We start from the raw sequence: 17,390 nt of genomic DNA on the forward strand, positions 1-17,390 counted from the left end.
GCAGAGTTATAATAATCTCTCTAGGTCAAAAAGAAGAAGACCAATTAGCGTTACATCAGTCGTCTATGATTAATCTAGAGGGGAGAGATATATATAGATATGGGCAATGGGACAAGAGCCTTAATGACCGGGTCGACCGGATCGCATATGCACACAAACAGAAATTACGTACCGGACCAAGCTTTAATTGCGTGCATTATGAATGAGCTGATTGTGACACTTCGTCGATCGCTTGAACATGCACACTGACACGATGCAATGCTAGGGCCCTAAACCCCTAAGACAGCAGGGGTATTATTCGAGCCTAATAAATTCCTTTACTCAAACCAGTAGTGGTTTATATGAAAATTTCTTTGATTTACCACTCGCAAAAGCTTATTGTACAAAATACCGTTAACGAAAATGTGTAACATAGGCCATTACGTAGAATTCGTTATGGTTTTCCTCCTTTCTACCATTATCTCTCTATTATTACGTTTATAATACTCAAAATATCCGTAGGCCCGTTATTATTTACCCAATGGCCACTCTACCAAGGATTTGGTTGAGATCAAGGGTGAAATATAATGTGTATTTAGATGCGATAGTTGTCATCCATATTATTTTGAAGTAGATTTGAAGTGAGTAATGTGGGCGGATTGCTTCGGATATCGAAGATGGATTAGAGTCGATGCAAGCTTAGTTTAAAAATGGATTAAAATTATTGGAGGTTCCACGTATATATAATCGGTTATTAATAATGAGTCAACAATGCAACAGGCAACAATATAATAACTATAGAGCATATGATTTCCGAACATGATTTATACTCTCGAGGACAATAATCAGTCAGCTATCAAGAGACGAGAGTCGGAGAGGCATCGCTTGCTGCTGTCTACCATCGTGTTGTAGGCCATCACCAGCCGTGGTGGAAATCACATTATCATGAGGCTATATGCTGAGTCGGAGAGGAGATTAGGATGGCCGGAAGGGGCGTCTCTTGCCGCTCGTTACATCCCTGCATTGCGTTGGTGAGTGGTGGCGGCTACATAGGTGTGAGGTGTTACAGTGTGAGCTTGCTTAGAGGAGTCTAGGTTATCTGATGAATTGATGCATGGGCCAACTTATATTCTATCAAACAAATGGAGTGATTACATGGGTTAAAAACAAATGGAGTGATTACATGGGTTAAAATTTTTCGGATAATCCAATAAAAATTCCGTAGCATAATTAGTATCCACCAGATATTAGGAACACCATATCTACATCTGAATGCACGTATTATATCTACTAGATTTCTACAAATACAGTCATACCATATTCTTATTTCGGATGGATTTGAAGTAGATCTGATCTTATCTATTTTAACCCTTAGGCCCTAGTAGTGTACCATGTAACGTTGCTAGTGCATGTGGTTCTTGATCAAAGAAGTCGTGTGTGGGATACTTTTCATTCAAAAAGTACAAAAAAAAAGGTAAAAGGGGAAGAAAATTTTTCGTGTGATGGCATTCATCAAATTCATTTCGTAGCGGCGTTTAGTAGAACGAAGCATTTTGTAATGACGAATTGTACCCTTATAAAGGCTACTCAGAGTGAGTATGACATTTTATCGATTTTACATCAAGGTGTCTAAGTCCGTCCTCATAGGGTCTTCCGTGTCGTCCTCCCTCACGGGCGACACGGGAGGCGGCAACCCCGCCGTCGCCCGTTCCCCCCTTCCTCCTCCGCCTCGCCGTCGCCGGCAAAGCCGCGCGGCCACAAGGACGATGGCAGCGGGGCTTCGTTTTTCTCTCGTCTCGCCGGTAGTGGGGGGCCGTGCGGATGGCAAAAGACCACCCAGATCCGAGCCATCGCGATCTGGCGGGGAGGCAGCCGACGGCGGGGCAGCGTGGTGAGGCGGCGGTGGTTGGCGGTGGTGGCGGCAGGGTCTGGAGGTGGTGGCGACGGAGAAGGAGAAGAGATGGGGACTGACGACGGCGGGAATGGAAGGCGGTAGCGAAGATGGTGACGGCGGGCAGGATCCAGTCACGCCGGAGGTGGATCCCCCCTCCCCCGAGGACGGATCTGGTGTGGGGCGAGCTCGCGGCGGTGGCGGCGCTACGGAGCCCGCGGCTGGCCGAAAACAGTAGCGGCTGCCAGCTGCTGTGGCAACCGGATGCACTCAAGACGGCAACAGCGGCGCGGAGCTCGTGGCGACGGTGGTGGCAGCGGCCGGACAGCGACGAGGTGGCTGGCCATTGGCAACAGCGGCTACTGTGGCTGCGGAGGGAGGAGGCACGATGGTGGTGACCGTGACTATGGTGGGAGGAGGCATGGCGGTCTCGGACAGCTAGCTGGAGGTGTGGCAGACGACCGCACCTAGCTAGCGCGACAATGATTGGAGGAGGAGTCGGAGGCCGGCTTGCCGCAGAGAGGCACAGGCGATGGCAGTGGAGGCTGGCACGGCGCGAGAGGCACGACCGGCGGTGGTGGAGGCCGTCTTGGCGCGAGAGGCACGGCGATAGCAGGAGGCCGAACTGGCGCGAGAGACGCGTCCGGGGGTGGAGGAGGCTGACGCGGCGCGATGAGGCCCGGCCGGCGGTAAAGGAGACGACCACGGTGCAAGGAGAAGCTACCGGTGGGTGTGGCGTGGTCTTCGACGCACAAAGGCCGCCAGGTGGGGGCGCCAGTGCAGTGGTCCCACATGTCGGCAGAGGTTGAGCGGTGATGGAGCATCGATGCGTCAGCCGTGGACTCGCAGGTGATGAGCTGCGGGTGAAAACCTAGCCCGGACTTGGCCGGACCGACAACGATGGTTCATTCCCCCTCCTGAGGGCGTTGTCGTGCCGTCTTATCCCTCAAGGGTGGTTGCTGAGCGAAAGCCCAATCTTGGCTCTTTTGAGTCCCTGCCGAACGGCGGTGACGGTTTTCTGTCGCTTATTTCGTTGGAGACGTCGTTTAGGCATCCTCTTGCCGAAACCACTCGAATGATTGGTGCAAGCAAGCTCTAGGATAGAGTTGGGCTTTGTGTTGGTTGTAAGGACGTTTTTTGGGCGATCTCGTCTGTGTTCCTTTGTTGGCCTAGCGGCGGTCGGTCACACTTAGCGGCGACCGGTCCGGTGCTAGCCTTCTCCCGGACCTATGTGTTGGCACTGTCGGTGTGTGGGTGGTGGTATATTTTTTTCCTTTTTTCTAGCTACGACCTTCCAATATTGTAATCTTGTAATTTTTTTCTGCTCTATAAATAGAACTTCGTACCATCTCGTGCGAGTCGTTAAAAAAACATTTTATCGATTTCTCCCAAACTGGTAAAATTTCCTCATAATTACTGCATTCTATTTTTCTTAGGACAATTGCTTATTTGACCCCGTTTTGAGCCCTAACTACTAATTTGACCCTACTTTTTGAAGTTTGCTTATTTGACCCTCCTTTTTAAAAAGAAGCTCGCGTATGACCCTGTTCTGTTAAGGGCATCTAACGGTGTTAACTAAAGCACAAAATGTCTCTTTTGCCCTTACTGATTTGACCCTATTACATGTGGGACCCACCCGCAGTTTCCTCTTCTCCTCTCCTCTCTTCTCTTCTCTTCTCCTCTCCTCCACGGGGCGGCGACTGATGGGCCGGTGGCGGCGGCGCTCTGAGGGGGCTAAGGGAGAGGGGGCATGTAACATCCCGGCCTAGGGTTTAATAGGATTAATAGAATACTCATATCAACAAGTTGTAACTTCTTTTCCGGAAGCCAATCTCTAAAGAACTCCAGGGTTAAGCGTGCTTGGCCTGGAGCAATTTGGGATGGGTGACCGACCGGGAAATTCTTCCCGGGTGCACACGAGTGAGGACAAAGTGTGCAGAAAAGATATGAAAGCTGCCAGATGTGGGTGTAACATCCTGGCCTAGGGCTTAATAGGATTAATAGAATACTCATATCAACAAGTTGCAACTTGTTTTCCGAAAGCCAATCTCCAAAGAACTCCAGGGTTAAGCGTGCTTGGCCTGGAGCAATTTGGGATGGGTGACCTATCGGGAAATTCTTCCCGGGTGCACACGAGTGAGGACAAAGTGTGCAGAAAAGACATGTGTTGGTCTGTGAGGGCAGTCTATGACCTATGAAAGCTGCCGGATGTAAGTGGGCCCGGCCTGGGAGAGGCGGGTCGTTACAGGGCGGAGGGGGCGAGCGGCCGTGCTGGCTCGTGGAGGGAGGGAGGAACGACGGCGGCACAGACGTCACTAGGGCCGGTGCCGGCTCGTCGTCGTCGTCACCAGGGCGGCGCCGGCTCCGGCTCTTCGTCATCGTCGTCAGCAGGGCACCGGCTTCGGCTCTTCATCGTCGACGAGCCGCCGCCACCACTCCTCGTCGTCGTTGTCGTCACCAGGGCCGGTGCCGGCTCGTCGTCGTTGTCACCGGGGCCGGTGCCTGCTCATCGTCGTCATCACCAGGGCGGCGCCGATCTGAGGGGGTGGCGGCGCTGACTCGCCGCAAGTCGCCGCCGTTGCCGCACAGAGAGAAATGTGGATAGGGTTGGGTGGATGCATATGGTTTTCTAAGGGTATTTTGAGTATTATGAATATTAGTTGTATTTTTTTTATTTTAAATCAAAACTTAACGGACTAATGGAAATAGGGTCAGATGGGAGCTTCGTTTTGATAAGGATGGTCAAATAAACAAACTCTAAAAAGTAGGGTCAAATTGTTAGGATTTAAAACGGGGTCAAATAATAGCCCCATTTTTTTTATAAGTAGAGGGCAAACGCTCCCATGGCAGTTCTTTTTTACTACGTGTATGTTTTAACTCTTTAACCGCCCGAGACAAAATTAAGCTACGTGATCACGAATCTGGAGACAGGAGAGAGATCTACCGGACGGACTCTGCCCTCGATCCTCTGCTCCCTCCGATTCCGATCGATTGCAGAGGCTCACAAATACACACATATATACATCCAAAAAGAGAGAGACACATACTGTATAGTACTCGCCCTACATACGTACGCGCGCATCTCGCACTACGTACCCGGCACCCACAGCCAATATGTATGTATACTAATTAACAAAGCGTACGTACGTGCGTCAGAGATCACGTACGGGACACTGTGTTGTACAAGTGACAATCTACGTATACGATTACGTACGTACGTACTACCTAGCTAGCTAAGATAACTCGTGTGTAGCTAGCAAGCTACGTGGACCACGGGATTTATTGACGTTGTGCGTTGTATAGCACGTGGACCACGGAGACGTGTACCGTGCACATCTACAGTTTCGTTTTTTTTTTTTTTGGGCTCCGTTACCGCGCGCGCCCCCGGCAAAATTAGTGCACGTACAATGTACGGGAGCTCGGTTTGGTGGAAACCGCACGAAGTGTACATGTGAGGTAAGCCACACGGGCACACGGAGGAGTTTGGTTAGGTGCAGCGAGATGATCATCTTGTGCTGAGGCCATCCTGTGCTGCGCGCCTAGGGCGTAATGGCGATATCAGGCACCGTCAATAATTCCATCGTGAATCTGGCGGAGCCAGAGTTTACTCATCAAGAGTAGGATGAAACTACTATAATCTACCCTAATGCCTTTTATCCTTTTTTTTTAAGTTGTGCTTCATTTCATACAATTATTTTTTTTTTCAGATGTTTCATTACATAAGACATTACATAAGACGTACATACATGCATACAATTAACTAATTAACATATCATCTTTACTAAATTGTTATTAATTAATTTCTTTACCCTTAAGATCTCTAATTATATTATGTGCATATATTATATTTACTAGTGTCTAGTGTGCCAATTCTACCGTAAGCCTTATGGGAAAAAATACTACCTATAAGACATCATTGAGAAATTCCCCAATGTAATGTTATGATTTTCTAATCATTTGATTAATTAAAATCAAATGCATCACACATCACCCTCGCTATCTGTGTTCATCTGTCTCCAACACATCGTCCCCTAATCCCGGCCCATCGATTAGGATTTGAGCGACGCACTCGCATCGACTTTCCTGCTATCATCACATACACACCTTTCTCCCTTCCTCACGCGCTGTCAACCCTTTGTCTCTCCGACTTCACCTCTGATGTTAGCGAGAAGCCGAGAACAACACTACAGATCTTCTCCCTCCACTTCATTTTTCTCTCTCCCCCATCATGTTTCTCATTGTCGGTGCTCCTGAGCTATCTTCCTCCACTTCTTGTGGTTTCTGCCGTTGGATCGGCCATCAATATCCGTCATCTCTAATATGTACCGTCTTGACTCCCCTACTATCTCCAACCAAATCTTTCACCTCCCATCGCCCTCCTTCACTCTCACGGCTTTAGTGGCGCCCCCACCGTCTCATCATCCTCCTATTGCTCACCGTCCACTGGTCTTCTAGACTCGCTCTAAACCCAACCCTCCTTTGAATCAATCCTCCGACCCCAAAAACCTAACCCGGTGAGATTATCGCCACATCCTCGTTGTCGGAGCGAGAGAAGAAAGAGGACGGACACACGAGTCTTGAGATCAATCTAATGGTTTAAAACTATGAGAATTGTTTCTCAAATGTCTGTCCAAACTCTAAAGGTAGTTAGCAAATTTGCAAAGAAAAAATAAAACAAATAATGTAAGCACTACCAGGACAGAGTGGGGATCAGATTGCACGCCGATACGAGAGGCCAGCTGAGCCATATATACCACGCACTGATAAGATGCACGTACGCGGGCACACCTGCAGGATACGATACGATCTCGTGACCCTCCCTCCGATCCTACGGGCCAGAGTTTTGCACCTTATCCTCGACAGGGCAATGAATCCGATCTACTATAGCTACTCTCTCATAAATCATAATACTACTGCAGTTAATAATTAAACATACATGCATGCTACTGCACATATACTGCTATCTCTCTTGCAAATTTTAATGTACTACACGCAAGTGAATTAATGTAAGCTCCTAGTAGGTTTTTCTACTTTCTCTTGTACGTACCTTCAAATTAAAGCAATTGGGGTCCCAATGGCACCTTGAGAGAATAGTTACACAGGCCGTGCGTTGTTTAAGCCACGGCGAGAGACAGCCGGAGTTAAGGGTTTCGCCGATTCGTATCGACGTCCTTGTCAACAAAATCTGTGCCTGTCTGGTACCATCCTTTACGCCCCCGTCCGGCCGGCCGGCGGCGATTATTGTCACAACAAAACTGCACTGTTGTTGGAGTACTGTTATTTTCTCGTACCCTACGCTTATTATAACGAATCTGGATATACCATTATAGTATTAGATAGTATCTCGTTTACTTCTCGGTTAGTTTTATTCTCGGTTGGTTTGTTATGGAACGGAGGGAGTACGCTTAGTGGCTCCTTTGGATCGTACTATCTTAGTCCTAAAAATACACTCCATTCGTTTTAAAATAAGTTTATCTTTGTATTCTCTTATTTATCTCAAAATAAGTGTATTTTTAAGCAGTTTAGAGTTTATAAAAGTAGGAGATAAATGTATTAGAAGTAGATAAATCAGAGGATAAGTGCATTGGGATTTGATAAAGTGAAAGTTATTCCAGTCATTTTACTTTTGTATTAGTATGTGTTGAGATGGGTGAACAATATATTTATTTTGGGATGTAGGAGGTAAGGAATTTTGGTTGCATAGCTAAATCTCTTATATTTCGAAACGCAGGTGGTAGGATTTTTAAAACATGGGGAAAAAATAGAAGTATGTTGTCACATGCTGTACAATACTTCGAGATTTTAGGGTTTGTTCTCTTTATTGCCACTTTGATACGTATCAAATTTTAGTAAGATAGCAAACTAAACATGACCTTATGAATGCCATCCTACCAAAATTTGGTAGTTCCGAACTTTCGTGTTATAAAAACGCTACCAAATTTTTGAAAGACGTCAAACTAAATATATCCAACACTACCAAAGTTTAACAACATCAAAATTATCAAAATTTAAACATTGTCAAAATTTAGTAAGGTCGAAATTGGTAACAAAATGAACATGCCCTTCAAATCGAGAAACGATAGATATAAATAATGTACTCTTTGGATGGTTCACATTAGTTGAAACAATGGGATTTTAAAGAAAATCTTATATGGGAGAGAGATAGAGAGTTTGTATTGGACTTAGCAAAATAAAATAATACAAAGATTTGATGTCGTTATTAAATTTCTTATAGAATAGGGTAGGGAAGCAACCCATGGAAATCTTGTAACGCTGTTTTTATTTTTTCAAAGGGTATCACAGATTTTTTTTCCAAGTACTTTAATGGTGCAAAAAATTCTATGAACTTCATTCAATCCAAAGGAACCATGCATTACTGGCTTTACTGGATACTGCTGCCATGTTAGAGCAAGGTTAATAGTATCGGCGACTGCTGGCGGCAACCGAGTGCCACATCCTTCAATAGAGAGCTAATCTACAATGCATACAACAACATGCAACACTTCTTTATTTTTTTTAATCGAGCTAGTGTCTACTCCGAAGGAACCCGCCAATATTTTACGTCCCCATTCATTTTTTCATTGGTTGTCGTGAGAGTAGGTGGGCCTATGGTAGGTGAAATACATATGCTCGCACGAAGAGCCGGCGACTAAATAGTCACTCGTTTTTCTCTCTCCAAGTTTTCTTTCTCGGCCATGTATAAAAAATCCTATGTAAGCATGCTATTAACCCATTGTTGTACCTGCTCATGGTACTAATGATGCAGTTTAATCTAGGCATTTTTTTAGGGAAGATAAACTGCATATTTTTCTGTGTGCTCTTTCGGGAAAGCCAATATATATCTGAGCACTCCCTCCGACGGTGGCTGTTAAATTAAATCTTGAAAAATCCATCGGTGAATTCGAACTTATTTTATCTGGAATAGAAAATCACAATCAGCTACTCACTCAGTTTCTCTGTTCCTAAAAGAGCAGCTAAAACGATACACTCCTTCAGAGAGGGAGGTAGTAGAACGTTACTGTCGTGATATGCGAGAGCTGAGCTAGGTAGATAGCGTTTCTAGTACAGTAATAAGCAAGCAAGCGATCCGAAATTCTATGCAAGTAAAGCACAAAAGAACCGCCATGTTGTTAGATTGAAGCTCTTATCTCCCAAACAAGTCTCAACTTGGGTCCAAGCCTTGTACACGTTGTTGTTTTCTTCTTCTTTTTTACTTTCAACCAGTAATATTGTAATCATAATCCGTATTCAGATTGAATCTAAGTACTGTACTTAATTAACCAAGACGATCCGTAATGCTTCTAGGACGGAAATGCATGCGTGATGTGATCGAGTACATGTCCTGCTCCTGGCCATGTTTGTACTAACACTAATCACAGTGTTTGTATAGTTTTTACACTATATCTGTACTGGGAAGGAACAATAATATCAGACACATTTGTGAATGATTGTGTTGTGTTATATCATCAACAGGCCAATTGCATTTGTTGCAGTAGATTGTAATTGTAGTTGAGCAAAATTAAATACTAACTAGCAGATCGAGCTCCTCTCACAGTTTCACAACTGCACGGGGCCAGGCATTTCATACATGTCTATATTTTACACAAGTCTTTACCAAAACAGAATACTCCTGGATTTTGCTGTACTTGTCTTTACCAAAACAGAGTACTCTCCTAGATTATATTGTACAAGTCTTTACCAAAACAGAGTACTCCTAGATTATATTGTACAAAAGTCTTGTCCTTGTTGCTTGAAGTACATGTACATTTTTTTCAGCATAATTTTTATCCTGATGTATTGATCAAAATTAGGCTTGAAATTAAATTTGTGATGTGATTGGTGACACCACATATACTATAGTTACTTGCTATATTTTAGAATAGATGTAGTAGCATAATTTTACAATCTTGTAGAATTGTTTGTGACTTGTGAGGTCCTCATAGGAATATCTAAAACCTCTCATTTTGCATTTAAGAGCGTCACCAACAGATATCCAACACTCCTCCCTTTGAGAATCTCTAAAGAGAATTTGAGCATTAACTTCCTAAATAAAAAGGTGGCTACTTGAAAAACATAGTTTCTCATCCCTCCTACGTGGTTGTGCGCCCTTCCTTACACGATATCCCGAGCAAAGACTCTGGGAGCGAGAGCGCTCCCACATATGTCGATAGTAAGAACTCTTGGTGAATTCAATTTTTGATTAAATTGCCTCTATAGACTATAAATGCATGTCGGATTCAACTTTATATATATATATATATATATATATATATATATATATATATATATATATATATATATATATATATATATATGGCAACATATCCTATGCACACATGCCCTCACGTGTACACACGTGCACACCAACTAAAAAATATCACCAAAAAATCTAGAAAAAATCATACACATACTTTCAATTGTATTACACCTAGGGTTAAAATCTTAATGTCAAATTCATTATATTTTAGCCGTAACAAAAAAAACAAAAAAAATCTGACAGTTTTAAGGTTGCAATTTTGTCAGAATTTTATCTTTTTTGTTATTCTCTATGTAGAATGAATTTGAAGATGCGACTTTGCACGTAGATGTAATACTATTGAAAGTACATGTATGAATTTTCCTAGAATTTTTTGTGATAATTTTTAGTTGGTGTACATGGTGTGTACACGCGAGGGCCTGTGTGCATAGGATACGCTCCCTATATATATATATATATATATATATATATATAAGTATGAGCTTCAAGATTTAAATTGAGTATATACCCAATTTGAATGAGTATGAAATTTTTTTAAATGTTTAGATATGAACATTAACTTCTTTACTAACAAGTTTGAACTGAGTTTGAACTTTTCTTTGTTAGATTTTGATTCTAGGTATATAACATTCAAACATATAATTCGTTAGGTATGTAATAACGAATTGTGGAATAAAGTTGAGTTTGAGTTGTTTTGTTGTTAGGTATTTGTATGAATCAAATTCATATACCTAGGTATATACTCACAATTTGAAAATTTTTAAAAATTTGAGAGAATTTGTGTGTTTTATACCTTAGAGCCCGAGCATCATGGAGTCCCATATATATATAATTTTTGGAAATTCCATAACTTCAGTAGTACTCCCTTCGTCCCAAAATATAAGGGATTTTAGATGCATATGACACTTTCTAATACAATAAATTTGAACATAGAGCTAGTCTAAATTCATAGTACTAGGAAATGTCTCATACATTTAAAATCTTTTATATTTTAGTATGGAGGGAGTACTTGTAGTGTAGACCCAAACATGGAAAGCCATCGTTTTCAGTTTGCATGCATTGCTACTCTGTTTGATTTCTTGGTTACGCTGAACTGTAGTGTACAGAGTGTACTCCTGTCATTTACTTACCACACAGTAATCTCAGCAGCACGAATTTCGGATCTGATCTCTACTCGAGTTCGTTAGTACTATGAGTCTTCAGACAGTACGTGTTGTACACACAACTAGATACAAACAGAGAGTAGCTGCTCGTCAGCCAAAACGCCCTAATTAGCAGAGTACAGTAGTATCTTTTTTTTTTCTTTTCATTTTGGCGCTAGAGATGATCAAACAACGTTCTGTACAGTACATGTTCAGCAGTGAATGATTTTAGGTGGAGTTTTGTGCTTGTCTTTGATGTACATCTACACTTCAAATGACTATTTATGGGTCATTCGTGTGGTTAATTGGATTGCTAGTAGCGAATGCGTACTGCATGTGTACTGACAATAGAATTTGTTACTTGTTAGCCCCTTTTATTGGATCATCAGCTATCATGTACACTTTGCCGATTCCGTTTATCTGTCTGTCATAACTAACCTTGGTTGCTCTGTGATCTAGTTCAGCTATATGTGCTCGTAAGATAATCACCGGGTTATTTAATTGGACAATCATCATCGCTCAATTAGACAATATCACCTGTTTTTTTATTATAAGACATTTTGTTTCATTAGGATAAGATTTTAGCTATCATTCGCTTTATTAATAATTAGTTATGTGACATGGAAGCATAATTAGTAAGCATTTTTTAATAAGAATCTTTTCTATTAAAATAGCGTAATAGAGAAATTGTTTGTTAAAGTATTATCCTCGTAAAATAAAATATGTATATGAATTCCATTTAGAAAAACGTCAAGGCCTTATTAAAAAGAACACCACACACTAATTATATACTTGAGCTACATAGTCATCTCCTATGTTATAAAATATACTTAAGCTACATAGCCCTCTAACTTACTATTGTCTAACTTTGAGGGACTGATATGTGGACCCACATGTCAGTGACCCACGTTAAAGGGCAGTACTTTAGATGAGCCCTTTCCCAACCAACCATATACGATCTCGAGGTTTCTCATATACTCCCTCCATCCCAAAAAGAACCAATTTCTCGCTATGAATCTGGACAAGATCATAGCTAGGAATTGGTTCTTTTTGGAACGGAGAGAGTACAATCTAGGTATAAAATACTTCCTCTATCTAAAAAAACCCAATCCTACGTTTGAATATGTATGTCCAAATTCAAACCCAGGATTAGTTTTTTTTTTTTTGGGAAGGGGTATGTGTCAATCCTGTTATAAAAGCACCAACTTATTTTGTCTCTCGTTATTTGCTTGTTAGCTTATCAATTCCAACTCAAATTTAATTTTATTAAGTTGATTTTGAGTCTTTTTTTATTGTAGTCTATTTTCTAGCCTTGCCCTTTTTCTATTGTAACCACCAAGGTTTAACCGGAAAAAAATTGTTTTTGGTTGCTTTTTTTTGACTTATTTGTAGTTCAACCATCATAGCCAAAGGTAAATTTAGCAAGGGTTTCGCCAATTTACCTTTTAATTTTTAAAACTGTTGAACATATAGGGGTGGACAGAAAAAGACCGAACCGAAAAATTCAATCACTAGTCCAGTCAGGTGTTGAAAGATTGAATTTTGTTCGGTCAATTCGGTTAGTACTTGATCAACAACCCAATTAAACCGAATTTTGACCCAATTTTAGCCTTCAGTATGCTTTGATTTGATCCATGATAGTCAAGAGAGTCTATTTTGTGTTTATATTTTTTTTATCTAGAAATTAAGACTTCGCTTGATTATTTTGGACCTTCTGAAATTTCGGTCATGATTTAGACAAAGACCGAATTTCTTGGTGTCCAAGACCGATCGATCTCTAATTTTAAATGACCAAAATTTCTAAATAACAGATCGAGACTGAATTTTTCGGTCGGATTAAACGCCCACCCTATAAACATATTGGACGACATGTAACGTTACAAATACCATAAAAATTGACTAAATTTAGCATGTACTACCTAGGTATAACTCGCTAAAAGTATTTTATAACCGTGTCCAAAATCCCAAACACCGAACGGAAGATGATCCTCTGATGTTACCCTTCACCATGACTGATATGTAGGCTCCACCACTCTCGGACCCACATGTCAGCCACCAAACCACTTGAAAGTTACGTCACAGGAGCACATCCACACCGAACGTGTTTACACGGCCGAGCCTTTTGGGCAACCCTTCGCGCGAGAGCCGCAAGGGGCTTGTCCCGTGTCCTCCCAGCCTCCAATCTCAGCCGCCCATCCATCCGATCGGACGGCCTCCACTACCGTGACCGTGCCCTCTTCCTGCGCCCCCCTCCCTCCATTCCCGCCCCGGCTGTCCCAATTTCGGCGTACCGTCGCGTCGCGCTGCGCTTTCCCAAACTGCCCCTCTCCCTCCTGTCTCCCTCCCCAGTACAAAGCGCGGCCTCGGCGGCATCAGCGGCAGCAGCACAGCGCGCAGCGTCTCTCTCTCTCGCTCTCGCTATCTATCTCTGTCCTTGTCACTGTCCGTCCTTGACTCGCTAGCCCAAGAAGAAGACCAACCGGAGAGGGGAGGGGAGGGGAGGCGGAGAGATGGCTCCGAGCTCGTCGTCCTGCCACGACGCGGCCGCGTCGATGCTGCTCTGCGCCGAGGACAACAGCAGCATCCTGTGGCTGGAGGATGAGGAGGGGGAGGTGGGGGAGAGGAGGAGCGGCGGTTGCCGGTCGATGGTCGGGGACCTCGGCGGCGGCGGCGGCGGCGGCGGGGGTGGAGTGGAGGAGGAGGAGGACATGTTCCCGCCGCAGTCGGAGGAGTGCGTGGCGAGCTTGGTGGAGAGGGAGCAGGCGCACATGCCGAGGGCGGACTACGGCGAGCGGCTCCGCGGCGGCGGCGGCGACGTGGATCTCCGCGTCCGCAGCGAGGCCATCGGCTGGATTTGGGAGGTGCATTCTTTGATCGATCTGGCACAGGATGCGCCATTGCCTGAAAGAAAGAAAAAAAAAGGAATGATTTTTGCGCTGTTTTCTTTGGTCTTTCTGAGTAAATGCAATAGATCTGCCATGATTAGCTCCGTTCATTTAGGGGGAAAAAAACGTGTCTTTTTTACTTCGTTTCTGGATGGATTCAAAACCATTCCTGCAACTTGTTTTCTCGGCCAGTTTTCACTAATCTGCAGCTAGCGTTCGTCCACGGGCGTAAATGCAATGCATATTATGCACTGAAGAGTTTTTTTTTTTCACTGTGTTTCGAGTAATAAACATTGTTTGTCGTAGTGCGATAAATGTGACGATGACAAAAACAAATTGGGGTTAAATTTTGGGACCATACATCTCGGACGAAGCTGGCCTTTCATCCGTTCGCTTACTCACGAGATGTCGATGTGCATTGTCTGATTCTAGTTTGTACTACTACAACGTTTGCAATGATGGGGCGGCATTTTTCGGAGCCAAAAAAAAAAACTTCTGATAAAAGCATAGAAGATAATTGCTGTGGAGTTCTTGTCCTGAAAATTTTGTTTCTTTTACCATGTGATCTCTAACTTATTGTATTTTTGATCTTTCTACAGGTTTACACTTACTACAACTTCAGCTCTGTCACTGCCTATCTGGCTGTAAACTACCTGGACCGTTTCCTGTCTCAGTACGAGCTGCCGGTAAGAATCAAAAAGATTGTGTTTGTAATCATCTCAAGATGTGGCCAATGTTGTCCATGTTCATACAAGTACTAGATGATGAGCTAAGATTCATGCTTGCAAATACAGGAAGGCAGGGATTGGATGACACAGTTGCTCTCGGTTGCGTGCTTGTCTATCGCCGCCAAGATGGAGGAGACCGTCGTCCCGCAATGTTTGGATCTTCAGGTCAGCATCAAACCGTGACAAGCATCTCAGATTTCGCAATGCGTTGCGTTTTTGTTTGATATTGTTCTAAGCGTTGTTCTTGTTGTTGATCAGATTGGGGAACCACGGTTTTTGTTCGAGGTGGAGACGATCCATAGAATGGAGCTTCTTGTTCTCACCAACCTCAATTGGAGGATGCAAGCCGTGACTCCATTCTCCTACATCGACTACTTCCTACGAAAGCTCAACGGCGGCAATGCCGCGCCGAGAAGCTGGCTCCTGAGATCGTCGGAGCTCATCTTGCGCATAGCAGCAGGTGTGCCACGATAGGAAGCTGCTGAACATGGTTTCATTCAGTGACATCCTATAGATCAGACCATAATTCAGCATTCTCAGCATAGTCTGACGATGCATGTTAAACTTGTCAGGAATTGGATTCCTAGAGTTTAGACCCTCGGAGATCGCTGCAGCGGTGGCTGCCACATTGGCCGGAGAAGCCACCGGCGTGGTAGAAGAAGACATCGCAGAGGCTTTCACCCATGTAGATAAGGTACAGACAGTGAAGCAAACCCTCACGTAAACTCATCCTCATAGACTCTTACTAGCTCGTTTAATTCTGAATAACTCATGTGTACTACCAATTTGGATCCATCACATTCATAACTGAATTATAATAACTCATAATTTGCAACCGGTACTTTCGTAGAACACAGTACCGGTTCAGAATGCGTGAAACGCATTTATGGGCGTGTGAGCTCGGGGAGTTAATGTGCTGTTCGGCTTTTGCCGCTGTGTGTCTGCAGGAGAGGGTGTTGCAATGCCAGGAAGCGATTCAGGATCATCACTACTCCATGGCCACCATTAACACTGTGCAACCTAAACCTGCAAGCACCAGGAGAGGCTCAGGCTCAGGCTCAGGCTCAGCCTCCTCCTCCTCTGTGCCTGAGAGCCCTGTTGCGGTGCTGGATGCTGGCTGCCTCAGCTACAAAAGTGATGATACTGATGCAGCAACTATTGCCTCACATGGAGGAGGAAGAAGGAAGAGTTGCTTTGATAGCTCCCCGGTCACTAGCAAGAAGAGGAGGAAGCTTAGCAGGTGACTGACCAGTCAAAGTGCCAAATGATATATCACTCTCTCTGTAGTCTGTACGCCACTCATCTCGACAAAGGCAAAGTCAATTTGTTTCGGTTGCAACGACTGTTAGAAAGAAAGAACACTGGAAGGGGGCCAAAAGGGAGGGAATTTTGACATGACGAGAGAGAGCTAGCTAGCAAGAAGTTGCTGATGAATAAAGAGGTGAGGTTGACAACACCTAATTGCTAAGCTTTTGCAAGCCAGCAAGCCATGGTGATGAGAGGTGCCCCCAAAGAACAAAGAAAAGCTTTGTAGCAACATAAAAGCTTGATGAGTTTCAAAAAAAAAAAGAAGAAAAAAAACATAAAAGCTACATGAGATGATCAAGACAAAGGATGGTAAGGGGCTTTAGGCAACAAGTCCAAGAACTAGGCATGCACTGACCTGGCTGTGTAGTATTCTTTTGTTCACTAGCTCTAGTTGCATTAGTTGCAGTATTTTTTCTTTTTTCCATTTCATTTGTAAGGAGAAAATTAGAGGCGGCAGCACTCCTTTTTGTGATCAGCAATGATGATCATCCACATGAATAAAATAACATGGTGTAACCAGAAAAGAAAATTAACAAGACCCAGAAAAAGAGGAAATGGGTTTCTTTCAGTTTCTTTTTAATTTTCTTTCAGTATATTGCTCTGCCTGCCTATCTCTATATTGTTTGACTGCTTGTCTGCTTTAACAGCAGGTACAATAGTAGACTATAAGCTAGCTGTAAATATATTTTAAGGAGATAAATAAGGAGAGAAGGATAGCGGGCTACAGATTTATAGCCAGCTGTAGCACGAAACTCCAAGACACCGTGTGTGTATGACAGGCGGGGCCAGGTATCAATAGTGTAGTATGTAACTATTGTATGAATGAACTATTAGATTGGCTATAGATGAATTGGAGCTAGTAGTAGGCTGTACTATTAAACTTGAGCAAGTTTAATAGTACAGCCTACTACTAGCTCCAATTCATCTATAGCCAATCTAATAGTTCATTCATACAATAGTTACATACTACACTATTGATACCTGGCCCCGCCTGTCATACACACACGGTGTCTTGGAGTCCGTGCTACAGCTGGCTACAAATCTGTAGCCCGCTGCCCTTCTCTCTCCTCATTTATCTCCTTAAAATGTATTTGCAGCTGGCTTATAGCCCGCTATTGTACCTGCTCTAAGACCATGAGCACCGCATTCCCTAGGAAATAAAAGAAGGGGACCTTGTGACCTGTCAGCACGAACCTTGGG

At 43.5% G+C, this 17,390-nt stretch overlaps 1 protein-coding gene across 1 annotated transcript; it reads left to right on the forward strand.

Moving 5' to 3' along the window:
- The first annotated feature begins 13,626 nt into the window (after positions 1 to 13,626).
- On the forward strand, positions 13,627 to 16,877 carry LOC127781122 (cyclin-D4-2). Its single transcript, XM_052308028.1, has 6 exons — positions 13,627 to 14,130; positions 14,754 to 14,840; positions 14,949 to 15,047; positions 15,141 to 15,342; positions 15,455 to 15,576; positions 15,830 to 16,877. Exons 1-6 carry the CDS (start codon positions 13,780 to 13,782, stop codon positions 16,124 to 16,126), a joined length of 1,158 nt encoding a protein of 385 aa, XP_052163988.1. The 5' UTR covers positions 13,627 to 13,779; the 3' UTR covers positions 16,127 to 16,877.
- Positions 16,878 to 17,390: the final 513 nt, after the last annotated feature.

Source organism: Oryza glaberrima, chromosome 8 (genome assembly GCF_000147395.1).
Source record: "Oryza glaberrima chromosome 8, OglaRS2, whole genome shotgun sequence".
NCBI lineage: Eukaryota > Viridiplantae > Streptophyta > Magnoliopsida > Poales > Poaceae > Oryza > Oryza glaberrima.

Coding starts and splice junctions, on each gene's coding strand:
- LOC127781122 (XM_052308028.1), top strand. CDS start 13,780: ATGGCTCCGAGCTCGTCGTCCTGCCACGACGCGGCCGCGTCGATGCTG. Junction 14,131..14,753: donor CCATCGGCTGGATTTGGGAG/GTGCATTCTTTG, acceptor ATCTTTCTACAG/GTTTACACTTACTACAACTT. Junction 14,841..14,948: donor TGTCTCAGTACGAGCTGCCG/GTAAGAATCAAA, acceptor TTGCAAATACAG/GAAGGCAGGGATTGGATGAC.